The sequence below is a fragment of the Gigantopelta aegis genome, chromosome 8, assembly GCF_016097555.1.
Source record: "Gigantopelta aegis isolate Gae_Host chromosome 8, Gae_host_genome, whole genome shotgun sequence".
Classification (NCBI taxonomy): Eukaryota; Metazoa; Mollusca; class Gastropoda; order Neomphalida; family Peltospiridae; genus Gigantopelta; species Gigantopelta aegis.
This window is the reverse complement of record NC_054706.1, coordinates 66,314,222-66,332,935: the sequence shown is the minus strand read 5'-3', so window position 1 is coordinate 66,332,935 and position 18,714 is coordinate 66,314,222. Positions and strand designations below refer to the sequence as shown.

At 35.7% G+C, this 18,714-nt stretch overlaps 1 protein-coding gene across 1 annotated transcript in view; it reads right to left on the bottom strand.

Annotated features, from left to right (window-relative positions):
* The window catches only part of LOC121380225 (zinc finger ZZ-type and EF-hand domain-containing protein 1-like), a 104,797-nt gene that overhangs the window by 31,043 nt on the left and 55,040 nt on the right, over positions 1–18,714 (bottom strand). The window contains exons 48-62 of the mRNA XM_041509046.1: positions 17,958–18,139; positions 16,734–16,800; positions 16,291–16,354; positions 15,628–15,782; positions 13,048–13,189; positions 9,903–9,957; positions 7,451–7,564; positions 7,220–7,263; positions 6,536–6,757; positions 5,113–5,240; positions 3,145–3,215; positions 2,630–2,711; positions 2,092–2,204; positions 1,344–1,461; positions 734–787 (exon numbers count right to left, since the gene is read on the bottom strand). Coding sequence (XP_041364980.1) covers positions 734–787; positions 1,344–1,461; positions 2,092–2,204; positions 2,630–2,711; positions 3,145–3,215; positions 5,113–5,240; positions 6,536–6,757; positions 7,220–7,263; positions 7,451–7,564; positions 9,903–9,957; positions 13,048–13,189; positions 15,628–15,782; positions 16,291–16,354; positions 16,734–16,800; positions 17,958–18,139 — 1,611 coding nt within the window. The remainder of the gene's footprint in view (positions 1–733; positions 788–1,343; positions 1,462–2,091; positions 2,205–2,629; positions 2,712–3,144; positions 3,216–5,112; positions 5,241–6,535; positions 6,758–7,219; positions 7,264–7,450; positions 7,565–9,902; positions 9,958–13,047; positions 13,190–15,627; positions 15,783–16,290; positions 16,355–16,733; positions 16,801–17,957; positions 18,140–18,714) is intronic.

Genomic DNA, 18,714 nt, shown 5'->3' with positions numbered 1-18,714 from the left:
TAGATTATTTCAGTATATTTTATGCTATCTCAAGCCTCTTGCTTCGGACTAGGACACTCGACCCGAAAGAGCCCCGTACACAGGTGTTGATTGTAACCAGTTGCAAATTCTGGGTCCTTTGTTTTAATTGGAGTGCAATACCTTGATGGCTCTCTAAACCAAGAATGGTGCTATCATTAACGTCTGTTTAATCTCTTGACCGGCTCAATGACTTTGACAAATGTCTAGCCTAGTGGCAGTGGACTGACCTTATTGTAGGTCTGACTTCAGTGACTGGCGATATACTTAGGCAGACTTTAAAACCATAAACGTCTGAAACACCAGCCATATTGACCACTATTATTTTAAACCATGCACAAGATACCGATGTCTGGGCAGGCCGGTCCACTTGACGGATAGGAATTTGTTCCAATAATAGAAATGGACAGGTGCTTCGGACTGACAAAAATGACAAAAGTGGGACCGGCAAACGCACATTTAAAAAAAATCAGAGATCGAGAATCGGTCCCAGACCGGGAAAAAAGGGCTTTCCCTACCCTTGTCGCTAACATTTCCTGATTTACAGTAAAAATTTTTACATCATACTTCAGGCACGCCATGCCCACACCTTCCCCATCAATGAGCTAAATCCCACCTTCAATTGAAGCAGATGCTGTTATATTTGACAACAATCTTTCAGGCTACATGGCTTCAACAAATGGTTAAGAGTGATCCACATTAAAAACACACTTACCTCAGGAAATCCTGCCATCACAAACATGGCAAAAATGGATGACAGCTCAGGTTTCTGCAAATAGAAAATGTCTTTCTGTGTTAAAATCACAGTATAAATATATTTAAGAATCCAGTTGGATCATTTGTGACATTCATGGGAGTATGAATCCCACAACTTTCTCAGATGTTGTATAAATGGTAAAGTGTGCTAGGGTTAGGATGAAGCCATTCAAACTGAGCCAGATTGATTTCAGAAATGCCAGAAAATATTAATTATTTGTTTAATTTTAGCATAACAACAACTCATTAATTATCAGTTACTTAATACTATCACGTTTTTAATGAAAACGTTTAACTGTTTTGCTTAAATTTTATTACTGGAAGTAGTAGTGTTTTATAATCAAATATGATTCAAATCGAGTGTATAATTTGGAACCTTTTTGAATAAACATGAAACATGACGAAACGTTACGAAATGTACTGATAAATGTTCACTTGGCCTATGTTTATCAAACTTCTCCCCTTTCTTCTGGGAAGGGATAAAGTCACTTCTCCTACGTTTTTATTCTATATTAGGGTCTGTCGTGTTTATGCATATTTTATAAGTTTTAAAATGCTAAATACTTTACCTGGCGCAGACTTTGTATACACGTAGAAATGTGATGGCTGACAACCGGCTTCCACTGCTCAGACCGGGACAGAGTTCCGAGAATTCTTGCCATCGAACACGCCCACTCCAAACCACTTCTACAACACAGTCAGTTCATTACATTTACTATACACCCAATTAATCTTATTATTAGAAATAAACTCTTTCATTCTACATTTCCAAAATGATATATATATAAATTTACTTCACTTTGAGAAAAACATATTTTTGCTGCAACATGTCATAGCATATATCACACAGTGTACAATTTTAACATTCTATTCAACGGGCATAGATTACCTTTTGATGGAAACTTGTCGTAGTATTGATGAGTTGTATTAATATCAGTACCCTATCACTGCTGACACCAAAATCTGGAAATTGGTGTATAGACACACTGAATACAAAACCAAAACTCGTTTTTTTTTTAGCAAATCCCCATTCTTAACATGGTTATGGTAATGGAGTTCTGTAGTCTGAAAGCCAGGTTATTCAGACCTGGATGTTACTGAACATTTATTCTAAGTAGACTATACAAATGATAGTTTTAGAACAATACACTAACACCCAAGTCACACACTAAAACCAACCCCACTCAATACTACTTTACCGTCATGATTAACTTTCAAAATGAAAAAAAAGAAAAAGAAAAAGATAATGATTCAACCAGCTAATATTCACAATGGTTAACTTTAAAATTATGAGAAAATCTTTCAACAAGTCTATACCTTTCCAAACACGATGCACCAAATGAAAACAAGTATTTAACAGTTGCTTCCCCTTCTTTTTCGACTGACGAAGAAGGTAGATGAAGAACTTCCTTGACACAAGGATCAGCTACCTGAAGAATAAAAATAAACCTTTTAAAACATAAATCATCATCATCATTATTATAATTCACAGATTGCGATGAATGAATAGCTGGTGCATGACATATACCTACTGGCACACATCTAGAGTTAAAACAGAAATTCAATACTGTTACATTTTATAGCATAGAATAGGAATATCTGTATGTTCAGTGCATTTCTGGTCATCCTAGTGTTTATACTTTTAATAATTTTGTACCAAAAAATGTCATTCTTTATTCTAACCAGAAAGAATTTTTTAATAACTGGGTTTAAGAACAACCCAAATTTATTGATATAATTCTCTGTTTAAAAAAACATTCTGAAATGAATTACACATAACTAAATTCATTGACTGATTATTTTAATAGATATGTTCAGGATAATCTTGTAAATAAATATAAGACGGAAAACAAACCGCTGCTGAACTCTTGGCCAGGAGACGACTTAGCAATCCCATCGCTAGGTGCTGGGTATTCAATTCATGGTCACTGTCACCTCTGAAACATAAACACACACACACAATTCATGACAATATTCTTGAAATAGAACATCAAGTTAAAGATTGTTTTGTTTAACAACACCTCTAGAGCACACCGATTTATTAATCATTGGTTATTAGATGTCAAACATTTGATAATTTTGACATACAGTCTAATAGAGGAAATATGCTATATTGTTCCAGTAGTAGCAAGGGATCACCATCCCACAGACAGGATAGCACATACGACGGCCTTTGATATACCAGTCGTGGTGCACTGGCTGGAATGGGAAATAGCCCAATGGGTCAACTGATGGGGATCGATCCTAAACCGATCTCGCATCAGGCAAGTGCTTTACCAATGGGCTATGTCCTGCCCCATAATATTATATAAGTTGGTCGACTATGGTTAAAATGATAATAATCGTGGTAACACCACACTGAATGATTACCTGGCTATTGTAAACAACAGCTTTAAGAAGCCTTCGGTTGTGAAGTTGTAGGAAATTCCTGTCACCTGAGCCTACAAGAAGTAACAATCAATGATTAACATGCTGTACAAACTAACTATCACAAACATAATAATTAGACACTACCGTATTTGACCGGAAATAAGCCCATGTCTTTGAATAAGCCCCCCTCCGTTTTGATAGCATTTAAGAAATTAGGCCCTCATTCGTAAATAAGCCCACCCCCAACTTCGTCACCTTATAAATAACATGAAATTGCAAGTTTGCTCAAAGTTCATTTAAAAGGTCATACCTCCTGCAGATAATTAAACACAAATGTAACACAATATTTTACCACCAGTGAGATTTAGCAGTCTAACAATAACAGTGTGTAACATTGTTTTCAATTTCATGCCTGCAGTATTTCTCTGAAGTATCCAAGCCGAAGTATGAACTGAAAACCAATGTCTATTTTTACCACCACACTGGGTCCGCAGTTAATGCTAATTAAGCAAATACCTTATTCTGATTGGCTAAGAACAATGACCGTAGATTGATAATTCTTTGTAGTGTAAGCTGGCTGCCGGTGTCAGAAACGTGTGTATACGTTATTGAGTTTGTTGTTAATTGCTGTTGTTTTAAGTCTTCTCAGCATTAAATTTTGGATGTAAATAAACAGCACTGGTAAGTAATTGTAACATAGAAGGTGTGTTTCTGATAATTAGATACTAGTAAAAAAAACCCCACAATTTAATTAATAAACAATTATTATTTATTAATAACAAATGGAACACTAATTAATAGATGAGCTACAGAACGTTTTTTGTTTTCTTCCTAGTTCATTTAAGTATTGTTATTTATTTTAATTATTATTATTAAAAAGAAATTCAACAAAACTGGCCCCTTGTCTGGGAATAAGCCCACCCCATGCTAAGCTCACAATGAGTTGTCTTGGCCCCCTGGGCTTATTTCCGGTCAAATACGGTAATATCATAAATATAAGGAACCATTCACAAGTGGCAACTTTTTGCGAGTGTATAAAGCAAACTTTCTGTTATTCCCCAGACTGGACACCCAGAGGGAGGTTTAATGACTCAATGGGTAGGTGTAAGACCACTACACCATCTTCTTTCTCACTACCCACTAACAACTAACCCTCTGTTCTCGACAGACAGTCCAGATAGCTGAGGTGTGTGCCCAGGACAACATGCTTGAACCTTACTTGGATAAAAGCATGAAAATAACTACAAATTAATGAAGGAATGAATGAATACCGTCCCAAAAAACTGATATAGTCTCCACAGCAGTTTTGTGATTAATGTGTAACAGAGGAGTTTAATTTGTAAGTATTACAAACATAAATTTCTGATTGCTGTGGTTACATGCCAAGATTGAAAATGTACATAAAAATACTGATTTTGCAAGGGATCTTTTCATGAACTTTTATTTTCACTTAAAAAACCTGTATTGACGTTAACCTTCTCCCTTCATGTGTATGGTTTGTATATTCATGAAAATGCTGATAATTACTAAAGATCCCTAAATATAACCAATCATAAAGAACATGAGCATCACCAACAAAATTAAAAATGAAATCACTGGATGGTAATTACAAATATAATTTAGTTTTCTTGTTTTTTTTAAAAGACAGAAAAAGAGGCACGATTACAAAATTAATAAAAATTATTTTAAATTTGACTTTTAGTGAAACAATCTAAAACATTAAAACTTAGTAAGAGACAACATGAATTTAGAAGGAAAAAAAAGGTAAATGGGTTATACATTTACATGTATTATAGCTATTTTCGCTATAAGCCTGAATGCATATTACATAATATATCTTTTATGCATTTTCCACCATAAATTGTCAAAAACAATTAACTTTCTTTTTTCTTTTTTTTTAAATTTCCTTACAGACTTATAATAATAATACTGCTCAAACATTAATGACAGAGATATAAAATCACAAACCTTGTGGTCTATAGGGATCATGGCCCCAAGCAATCCCATGATCCTTTCTTGTGAGTGAATGGCGAACGCCTCTTCCTGTCGACTCTCCAGTGTCTGGCTCTTCTTGTCCAGCAGACACTTTCTGCTATCTTCAATAAAAATCAAACACAGAATCAGAACAGACATCCGGCAAGGGGAGATAATTATGCAGGGGAGGTTATAACTCAGGGTCGTATAGCATAGTTGTTGTGCTAGCACAGTAAGTTAAATAAGACTAATCAAAAACAACAATAAAGAGTGGTTCCAGAATTTATCTCATTGGGGGGGAGGGGAGGGGGGAGGGGGTGGGGTAATGAGAGTGATAGATCCCTTTAAATGGCTAGGATCAGTACGTATTACATTTTAGTATGCAAAATAAGAATTTATACCACTATGACACAATTTACTATATATCTCTACTATGACACATTACACATATCATTAATATGACACATACCATACTAATAATATAACATAGTTCATACCACTAATATGACACATTACATACCGGGTCCATAAGTATGAGACATTACATATCACTAGTATGACACATCACACGCCATTAGTATGACACATTACATATCATTAGTATGACACATCACATACCACTAGTATGACACATCACATCCCACTAGTATGACACATCACACGCCATTAGTATGACACATTACATATCATTAGTATGACACATCACATCCCACTAGTATGACACATCACATCCCACTAGTATGACACATCACACGCCATTAGTATGACACATTACATATCATTAGTATGACACATCACATTTCACTAGTATGACACATTACATATCATTAGTATGACACATAACATACCACTAGTATGACACATTACACACCATAAGTATGACACATTACATATCATTAGTATGACACATCACATTCCACTAGTATGACACATTACATATCATTAGTATGACACATCACATACCACTAGTATGACACATCACATCCCACTAGTATGTCACATCACACGCCATTAGTATGACACATTACATATCATTAGTATGTTACATCACATTCCACTAGTATGACACATTACATATCATTAGTATGACACATCACATACCACTAGTATGACACATCACATCCCACTAGCATGACACATCACACGCCATTAGTATGACACATTACATATCATTAGTATGACACATCACATTCCACTAGTATGACACATTACATACCACTACTGTGCCACATTACATAGAACTACTATGACATTACTTATCACTAGTATGACACATTATATACCTAGTATGACATTAAATGCAATTAGTATGACACATCACATACCACTAGTATGACACATTACATACCACCAGTATGACACTTCACATACCACTAGTATGACACATTACATACCACCAGTTTGACACAGTACATACCGTCGGCGTCAGCAGGAACCTTCTGTAGACAGTGTGTGCTCAGAGTGATGCACTGGTTCTGTAGCTGGGCGGCCAGTTTGAGATAGTCTGTGTCGATACTGTTTGCACTGTCACTGTGGTAGATGATGTCTCCCAGAGACAGCGACAGAGCACTGAATAACATCCACACGTGCTGATGTATGTACGCCTGGATGAGCGAGTCAGTTGCTTCCGACGTTTTCACTGAAAAATTACAATATTTAATGCATAAATAAAAGCAACTAAAGCTCAAAAAGCCGAAGCCGAGTCTGCGTTCAAGTCTGGCAAGTATGTTATCGCTTGAAAAAGAAACGCACCGAATGGAATGTAACAAAACACACTACATCTATGCTGGAGCAAACTACAGATCTGGTAGCAGACAACTTAGAACATGTTTTTTTTTATTTCGACAACACCAGTCTCCCCAGATCCAGGTCTAGCTTCGGTGTGCTTTGGTCCTAAGACTAAAAATGATGTTTTCTATTTTCATTTCTATTTAATGTAGATTGGTACCATGTTCAGACGGGTGAGTACTTACGATTTATTTAATATTATGCATATAATTTACAGAATATTATGTATATTATGATTTATTCAATATTAAGCATATCATGAAAGCAAAGTCAAAATGTTCTTTAGAAATCAAGAGTAGTTATATACACTTACATTTCACCATTGGTATTTTGGTAATATCATGAGATGTTAGATGCCTGGAAAAACAAAATAATTATTTTTCTTAATAGTTTACAATAGTTTATTTTCATAACAGAACTTCAGTTCATCAAAATAAATTAATTAATGGCAGTGAAATTTAAACAAAAATTAATTTGATTTCTTAATTTAAAAAATAAATAAATAAATAAAAATAAATATTGTTTGGTACCTAACATGTCTTACCCTGATGGAAACTTTGCCTTTAGATGACAGCCGAGGCAGAGATCAAAGTCCTCACATTCATTGCAGTGTATCCTAGTTCCCACTATGAAGGCCTGACATTTGTTGCACTTGTACCTGAAACAGAACAAAATATTAGACCAAACGCATGCACAGTTAATTGTGATTTAACATTAAGAAAGGAAAAGAATATTTCACTAATGACATTACGTCTAACACAGCCAGTGCACCACGACTGGTATATCAAAGGCCTTGGTATGTATTACCCTGTCTGTGGGATGGTGCATATAAACGATCCCTTGCTGCTAATCGAAAAGAGTAGTCCATGAAGTGGCAACAGCTGGTTTTCTCTCATTATCTGAGTGGTCCATAACCATATGTTTGATGCCATATAACCGTAAATAAAATGTGTTGAGTGCATCATTAAATAAAACATTTCTTCTTTTTTTCTGTCCAACATATAGTTAGTCTGACACTTAGTCTAGACAGAGAAAATCCACCTCTGCCAGTCTTTCTGACCTAATGGTTGCACAAGATATTTTATATGCACTTTCCCTCATAAACAGGACCACACACAACCTTTTTATATCAATCATAGGACACTGGATGGGTAGGGAAAACTCTAACATATCCACAGAGAGGGATCAATTTAACAAGCCACTGCATCTCTGATGAATGAAAAAAAAACCCCAAGCATTTTAACCTTCTGATTACTGCAGGCAAGATATCTCGCCCGATGTTATGCCGGTCGACATACTGTACACTGTATATAGTGCATTCCCCAATTCATATTTCCTGCCGTTTTGCATACAACATTCACCGGAATCGATTTATTAACAGGAAATGGAAGACAACTCAGCTTCTTGAGTCTTTAAATTTAGATTTTTCACTGTAAATGCCTTGGAATTTTGAGTTGAAAAAGTAGTTTTCGGCAAGTATTTTCACTTAACAATGGCAGCACGTCATGGTAATTTTCTGGAATCGATAGCTTATATAACTTGTACACACTCAACATTGTTTTTGTCAAAAATTAATCCAGTAGTCTAAAGGTTAAGAGTACTACAAACGCAATACATGTCCACTACAGGGAAAAACAAATTGCGTATTTCCTTGGTCACAAGATCATAACTCTGTCAAAATTAGGTAAATCACCATGAAAGTCAATCTTGATTTCAATCTAATTAAAATTAGCTCCACTATTACATGTGGATCTAACAGCAGCCAGTTGGAGCTCATGTCCACCAATCAAAACCTTACTTGTAGAATCATGCCAGTGATTTGAAAATAATTTGAAAATATTCCGAATTATCCTGAGGGTATACGATATGTTTCATGTAAATTACGAATACCTTATTTAGACCAGTAGAACTAATTTTAATCAGATTGCTAACAACATTGCGTAGTCTCCAATGTCCAGGTAACATTTCGTCTGTGAATAATAATTTAAATATTGACCAATCACACTTCGCCTTTTATAACGTTATTTGGGAGTGTACAAATTCTAAATATATCGGGCGAGTCTATTTTAGTGGCTGCAGTACAGCGAACCATACCAATACGTACGGGATGGGTTATCAGTCTTCAATTTTACATTAAAAATTATTTATTTATTTATAAAAAAAAACCCCAATTAAATCAGTCTTCAGTTTTACATTACAAATTATTTATTGTATAAAATAAAACATGTTTTAAGGCATTCGTAATTCACACGAAACATGTCGTATACCCTCAGGATAATTCGGAATGTTTTCAAATTATTTTTAAATCACTGGCATGATTCTGCAAGTAAGGTTTTGATTGGTGGACATGAGCTCCAACTGGCTGCTGTTAGATCCACATGTAATAGTGGAGCTAATTTTAATTAGATTGTCTTGATTTGTAATTGTACATGACACATGGGCGGATCCAGGAAATATTTTTAGGGGGGGACCAAAAAAGAAGGGCACATTGACTCGTCAAAAGGGCACCTTACTACAAGTTTTGATATTTACAATTAATATGAATTCCTACAGTTCTACGTCATAATATACTAGCAATAATGAAGTAAATTGGCGTCACTCGCGTTAGAACCTCAATGGGGCCCCATTGAGACTCAATAACACAGACACATATCTGCAAGCTTGCGCATGTACACGAAAATCTTGATTTCATTTATCTACAATATAATTATTGTTTACTTAAAAAAAAAAAAATTCTACAAACAAAAAGGGCACTTGGACATTTTGAGGGCACTTGAACAATTTTTGGGGGGGACGCGTCCCCCTGGTCCCCCCCCTTGGATCCGCCCATGTGACAAGGCTAAACATACAATTTCAACTCAATATCTTGAGGCATTGCGGAAAAATAATCCGGAAAACTATATGTGGGACAGACGAACAGATATGACACGACAGAGACAAAACCTAGTCCCTTCTGGTTGGACTGGTATGTGACTAATAAATAAAGGTCAACTTACACAAGATGAACAATATCATGGTCATCCCGGTGTTCTCCTTCTGGTTTTACACCTCCTGAAAACACGAAATAACATCCTTACCAGACATAGTCTTCAGTAATATACATACATAATAAAGATCATTTGAAAGAAACATCAGCATAAACTTTTTAAAATCAACACGCAAATACCAGAAGTTAAATGGTGACATAATAAAATTACAAAATGTTGGTTTTAATTTCTAGTACAAAAGCAACAGAATTCTGCAATGGTGTTATCTTTTCTCCCTTGTTCATTTTCATTAATTTAAAGCATTTACCGTATATCTTCGCCTGTAAGTCGACCCTGCCTATAAGTCGACCCCCCTTTCTTTGGTAATAAAATCAGCTACTTTTGCTTTGACCCGCTTATAAGTCGACCCAGTTTCTGTGGCAAGTTGTTCTTGACATTACTAAATGATGACAAACATATCATTCTTATTATAAGGTTGTGGTACAAGATTTTCGCTTCACAATCAACAAACATCACCATACTTATTTTGTTACTGAAAGTATTTCCTCCATATCAGTATAAGCACCCTCTGAAGTATGTTACATTTTATAGTAACGTAAAACCTTGTTTTCATTTGAAGCTAAATGTATGTAAACAAATACAACAAACAAGTTTTTTTTTTTTATATTTACATTTTTATTACAGTTTTTTTTAAATAACATTTCATAATTACAACATTCAATATTAAATGTAATAAAATGGTGTCCAATTTCAAAATAAACAAGTGTCAAAAAGTATAAAAATAGCGTCTGTTGTACTTACCGTTGAATCATTAATCAAACGCACAATCACTCGGTGACCAACCCCAGATCCTCATCCTCACTGTCCGACTCCCCAAACAAGGTTTCGAACTCAGCCAGCGCCATGTTGTCACGGTACAGATCGTCATCCTCTTGGGTTTCTTCCCCAGCTTCCTGGACTGATTCTGTTTCAGCTGAACAGCCTGTTCCCATTAAGTCATTGTAGAGTTCATCGTCCTCCGTACCATCCAAGGCATTTGAAATGCCACACTTCAGAAACGATTTTCTTACCATTGCATCCGGAATATCATCCCATGCTTTCTTCACCCATCCACATACAACTTCAATTCCTGGGCGCTTCAAATTCCCTCCCTTTGTGAATTGTTTATTCCTTCTACCATCCATTCATTCCACTGTCTCCTCATGTTGCACTTAAATGGCTTGTTTAAGCACACATCTAGTGGTTGCAAAAGAGAAGTCGTTCCTGCGGGGATGACTGCTTGATGTGTTTTCATGCTTCGTAACTTTTTCTTGATGCTGTCCATCAAATGAACATGAAACATGTCCCAAACCAACAGCGACGGGCGATTCAACAGTGCCACGGGCCTTTTATTCCACACATCCATCAGCCACTGGTGAAGAATTTCCTCATCGACCCATCCCTTTGGCTGTGCGGCTACAAGAACACCTGGCGTCTTTTCCTTTGGCAGAGTTTTCCTTTTGAAAATCACAAAAATCTGCCAAAACAGGCCAAAACAACAGTGAAATGGGATTTCTCTGCACCACATGTCTTAATAGACACTGTTTTTTCACCTTTCACGTGGACAGTTGAATTTGCAGGCATGTAAAAAAACATCGGTGTTTCGTCCATATTACCAATACTCTGCAGTGAATACAACATATTTTTCCTATCGTCAATCACAAACTTGTGAAACTTTTCCACTTTGTCGTTGACGTCTTTGGGCAACTTCTGCACGATGTGTGTTCTTTGACGCAGTGCAAGTCCGTGTCGATTCATGAATCGTGTCCTGCTGAAGCTTTGAAGTGCGATGTTTGTTCGGCAAACTTGTCACTTTTAGAAAGAGTTAGGGCCTTGATGCGTACAGACGTCCGTGTTATGATGTAACCACTTTGCCTAAGTTCCAGGATCCACTCATTCAAGTCATTTTCCATACCCGCATATGGACTAGGACTTGATCGCGTCTTCTAGGGTGTTTTGGTGCATGTTTAAGTTTTTCCTTCTTACATCTCCAATCTCGCACTAATTTTTCGCTAACACCGAATTCACGTTCTGCGGCACAGTTATTGTTTTTTTCGGCAAAGGCAATAACCGTAAGCTTAAATGCTGCATCATAAGAATTCCGTTTACGTTTCGGCATTATTGTTAACGGGAAAAAAATCGTGGCAATAAAAAACCGTATACAAATAGCTGTGACGATCGAGGAATGAATAAAGTAATATTTTATGTATATATAAATTATATCCAAATTAATTTGTGTACTTGTAATTGATTACTGCACCAATAAAACATGCCGGTGTTGCCTAATTAATATTCATTAGGTTGGTAAGTAATTGATTACTGCGCCAATGAAACAAGCCGGGTTTGCGTATTTAATATTCATTAGGGTGGCCCGATTTTCATTGATATCAGAATCACACGAGGTATTGTTTTGGGAGCAGGAAGTTATGCAATGCACGAGTTCTTACTACCGGCGCCGCCATATCACTGGCTGAGTAATAAAACAAAGATCGATTTGCCTGTGGATAGTATTGTAAGCCACCTAATTAACCTCTTCTCAGGTCTTTTGGTTCAGAGATGGGTGTGTTTGTTTACCGATACGTGCTAAGCGGCTTTGTAAAAACAACATTAATGGATGACAATAATCAAATAATGTTTTATTAGAACCTTTTATTACAGTGAATAAACATTAAAGGTAAGTACATGTAGTACTATTGTCAGTTTGAAGCTACTTTGAGATGAGATCGTGATTTAAAAACAAACCCATGACAGACTTGCAAAACATCATTTACGACATGCTGGAGGAGGATTTAAAAAAAAAAAAACCCAAAAAACATTTTGTTGACTCTCTTGTAAGTCGACCCCCTGGCTATTTGTAGAAAATTTTGGTGTAAAAAATTCGACTTACAAGAGAAGAAATATGGTACATTTTTTATTTAGTGTTTAAATGTCGAATTTTGTATCTTGCTTTACATCACCATTGTGAAAGTCTTCCAATGATCTGGCAGATATCAGGTTTAAGAGATCTTTTCTCAATTTTATCTCTTCCACTCCCCCCACCCCTGCCCTCTCCAATTCTGAAATTCTAGACCTGACCTTGCTCAGTCCTGTAAGAGTAGAAAATGTGAATAATCACCACAGTAACATGTAGTACACAGGTCCATGTCCATACAGTTGAGACAGCGGTACCGACGTCCAGGCAGAGTGACTCCACACCCATCACAGCTGATCTCCACGTCAAGCAGATCACAGAACCTCCCGACAAACATCTGAAGAGCCTGTTAACAGTGACAACACATAACATACCATCTTACTACACAACACATTACATACCATCTTACTACACAACACATTACATACAATCTTACTACACAACACATCACATACCATCTTACTACACAACACATTACATACCCCCATCTTACTACACAACACATAACAAACCATCTTACTACACAACACATTACATACCATCTTACTACACAACACATTACATACCATCTTACTACACAACACATTACATACCATCTTACTACACAACACATCACATACCATCTTACTACACAACACATCACATACCATCTTACTACACAACACATCACATACCATCTTACTACACAACACATCACATACCATCTTACTACACAACACATAACAAACCATCTTACTACACAACACATTACATACCATCTTACTACACAACACATTACATACCATCTTACTACACAACACATTACATACCATCTTACTACACAACACATTACATACCATCTTACTACACAACACATTACATACCATCTTACTACACAACACATTACATACCATCTTACTACACAACACATAACAAACCATCTTACTACACAACACATTACATACCATCTTACTACACAACACATTACATACCATCTTACTACACAACACATTACATACCATCTTACTACACAACACATTACATACCATCTTACTACACAACACATTACATACCATCTTACTACACAACACATTACATACCATCTTACTACACAACACATTACATACCATCTTACTACACAACACATAACAAACCATCTTACTACACAACACATTACATACCATCTTACTACACAACACATTACATACCATCTTACTACACAACACATTACATACCCCATCTTACTACATAGATCACAGAACCTCCCAACAAATATCTAAAGAGCCTGTTAACAGTGACAACAACACATTCATTACACAGTAATTGTATTAATTTTAAAACAGATGGTCTTAACCAGTAGTGTTTTTTTTAACAGATAATGTGTGAATATCTGCTTTCTGGTCCATGAGGGAGTCATTATGACTCACAATCATTAGAAGATGCCAGCAACTGGGATAGGTGGTGGGTGGTGCAGTGCAGTTATATATCGTACCGTCATACAATTTCTATTGACATATGTTTTCGATACTTTGTTTGTAACTGCATGTATCGTGAGATTATGTGAGATATTATTTCACTATCAGCCTGAACATAAACAACAAAGTGTCTGTTTTTTTCTCAATATTGAAAATGCTTCAAGTCAAGTTGCCAACTTTATGTTTTAATTATAATACCATAAATAGTGTGCATGTTATCAGTTTTTCGTAATGCAATATTTTGGTACTAATGAAATGCCTCACATAGCGAAATCCAGGTATCACAAATCCCTGCAAAGTTATCGTCTGCAACACTGACATCTGACCTGCCAAAGTTAGATGATATACCACGTGATCATTACACCGAACAATAAAATTTACGGAACGCTGGTTGGGTTATCTCTTATGTCATTCACAGCAAAGTTCATTTCGGTAATTCTGGTTGGGGGCATGTTTACATGTGCATTTACATTTACTACAAATAAAGGTGGTTTGGTGGAATTAGATTTTTTTTAAATATATAGTTCTGTATTGCCATCAGAGTACTTAAGGTGACAATCTGAATTTTGGTGCCGTTGATACGTATAACAAGATGATTAGACATTAACCTATGACGAAAACCTAATGTAAATATGTTTTCAGTGAACACTGTCTATTGGTCTGAAAATTATTCAATATTTTTTATGAATTACAAACATTTTATGATTTTATTTTCAAAAGAAGATTTTGATATAAATTATTGCACGTAGTATAGACCCTACACTACCATAATAAGGACAAAAGTAGGTAGCCAATGAAACTATTGAAAACATATGATGTTTGTGAAAATATAGCGGAAACACCTGCACGACTTAGCAGCTAGTTTTTTTGGAGGAAAACTCGGGAGTTCATGGGAAATTATCATTGTTTTTCCACAATAAACTAATGTGACTTGAGAAACGTAAAGTATTATTGTATGTATAGAGTATTGTTTTTATATTTTAATATTTTGCTTATCGTATCGAAAACATATGACGCCAGGATATATATTAAATTACTTTTCAACTGGAGAGGCACTACCTCCATGCGACCAACCCACTTGTAACTACAACTAGCAATGGGAGTGAGATGTGATGGGAGTATGGGTACAAACAAATACCTTCACTGCTTTTTCGTTATTGATCGACGTTTTTAGGGCCGATTTTACGAAGCCCCTTTTTCTTAAACACAGACTATGTTTAAGTATAGTAAATGTATGTTGTTACATGCATTCAAGTCTAAAACAGGGTTTGAAAAATTTGGCCCTTAATCTTCAACACAAAATCTCAGCTTTTTCCGAGTTTGCACTGACCTTCTTCTCCTCCTTGGACGCGTCTTCCTTGCGCTCATACCAGACGCTGAACCCCTTGCCGCACTCTTCGAACCACTTCATGCACTGGTTGTACTCCCTCAGCTCTTCATCCTCCTCCTGCTGACTCACTGTGCAGTCGCGCATCTTCACCGTCTCTGGCAACACAAACCAAAGGAAAAGTTATCAAGTACGTTCTGTTCAGAGCACACCCATTTATTAATCAGTGGTTGTTGGACATCAAAACCTGGGTTTATTTTTTTCAAATATGACTTGAAGCCCATGGCTTTGACCTTGGGAATTTTAGTGGTGTTTTACAAAATAAAAAAGGAGGAATTTTCAGTTTCATTTCAAACAATTCTGGTAATGGAGACAGACCTGACTCACCCTTTGCTATACTAAGAAACAATTCTGGTAATGGAGACCAGACTCACCCTTTGCTATGCTAAGAAATAACTCGAGTAATGGAAACTGGACTTGCCCTTTGCTATGCTAAGAAACAATTCTGGTAATGGAAACTGGACTTGCCCTTTGCTATGCTAAGAAACAACTCTGGTAATGGAAACTGGACTTGCCCTTTGCTATACTAAGAAACTTGGGTAATGGAAACTGGACTTACCCTTTGCTATGCTAAGAAACAACTCTGTTAATGGAGACTTGACTTACCCTTTGCTATGCTAAGAAACAACTCGGGTAATTTGATGTCTGCTACAAATGAGAGATCATATGGCTGGAAATAAAAAAAACAAAAACAACACAAACATCAATAATGAAGAATGACTTGATTATACTTAACAGTAATCAAGTGAAAGGTATTTGATATCAATTTATTTTGATGTTAGCTGAAGTTTTCATTTCCTAACATAACAGCATTGCAGTCAAGATTTATATACTGTAACATTATCTTTATTTCTGGGAGATTTAAATACTGCACAATAATCAATGAAATGCTTAGTAAGAACAATTAGGTTTAACATGTCATTGAATTATTGCCATTATAGACACAGATACAGATTGATTCCATTACACCATTACGATTATAGTATTTACCTAACATGAATTACATGGATTAATAGAGAAGTCTGAGGTTATGAATAGAACTCACTAACCTGCCACTGTATGTCAAGTAGATGTAAAAAACAGGCTTGAATGTAGTCGTACGCTGATACTACTTGCCTGAAAACAGCATTACAACATACATTTAACTAAAACTTCGCTCCAGTACTAAATCATACATTTTACTCAAACTTCGCTCCAGTACTAAATCATACATTTTACTCAAACTTCACTCCAGTACTAAATCATACATTTTACTCAAACTTCGCTCCAGTACTAAAACATACATTTTACTCAAACTTCGCTCCAGTACTAAATCATACATTTTACTCAAACTTCGCTCCAGTACTAAAACATACATTTTACACAAACTTCGCTCCAGTACTAAAACATACATTTAACTCAAACTTCACTCCAGTACTAATTAATAACACCAGTAGGTCAATTGGCAGGCATTTTATTATATTTTTAATACATTACAGCGAAATAAGAATGTAGAACATCAAAACAAATTATCAATATTTTCAGCCTGTCAACCAATCCAACTACCATGATAAAAACAAGAAGGAATATTGTTCAAAACAAATTATCAATAAGAACCCAAAAGTTTGTTTTTGTTTAACAAAACCACTAAGGAACACAGAACAAGAAGTAGTAAACATCTTGCTTAACATCAATGGATGTGAAGCTGAAAATAAAAAGATCTTAATTATTAAAAATTTATTTGCGATATAAAATTAATTATTAATTATTAAAACTGGTCAAATGTAGTTTTTATTATCCACATGGTTCAACATAACCGAGTTAATAATAATCATACAAAGCACACGTGTAACAACAAGTGTAATGACGTAATTTTGGGTAGCGACGTCATAACATTACGTTGCTTCTCCAGTCCTAGCTCAGACTGTGCATTTTGAAATATGACGTCACTTCGTCGTCTACTAGTTGTGGCTGAAACATTTTGAATTGGGTTTTGTTATTCATAAAGACAACAACAATAATAATTTAATATGGATAATAAAGAAATTATTACACTCGCGCGCGTGTCGTACTGATTTTACAAAACTCGTGTCAGGATTCATGTATTACCCTCACTCTCGCTCGGGCAATACAAAAATCCCGACACTCGTTTCGTAAAATCAGTATGACACACATGCTGGTATAATAATCTTTATATATCTCATCTCACATTAGTTGCTATAATTGCAGACTTCACTCAATGAACTATAAATTATTTCTGACAAAAAACCATGAAACATCCTCTATGTACTTACTGTTCAATCTCATGGTGGTGAAACTTCTGAAAGACCTCGGCCAGTGTTCGTATCAGTGTGTAGTACGAGAGACGAACACGACCCTCTTGTTGAAGGCCACACCCGTCAAGACCATCCGCATAATGTGAAACAAACCGGTCTTGATAACTGAGAAGTTCTTGGAAAAACAACACAATTGGAATCTGAAAATAAAAAACTCACAAATTAATTAACTAAAAAAATTCTCATATATTATTCTGCTGCAACAGTAATAAAAACTGGAGATGAAAAATGCTATAATTTACACTAACATTTTTCTCCTTTCATGAATACTTAAATCGAACTATAACTTACTGCATTTGTCGTTCTAGTGGAATGGTCTGAACATCCCAACAGTGTATAATTTTTCAGTGTAAAATTCATTTGTACTGTTTTTACACTTAAAAACACTTACATGTATGGTTAAAACTAAACAAAAGTATCATGTGCTGTACCAGGAAGTATGTATTACTTCATAACGTTACCCAAGTATAAGCGTATGAATTCCATTTTTATAGGGGGGGGGGCCAAGGCTGATTTTTGCCCCAATTAAAAAAGAAAAAGAGCAAGAATGTGGATAACAATATTTATTCATATTAGCATTACTACCAAACAGCTATATAGGGTTACAAATCAATCACTACACATTTTTACATGGATTACAACTAGTATTGTGAGTAGCATGATAGAAATACTTGGTGAATTGTTTCAGGCAAGCTCAACTTTCTCGAATGTTTCC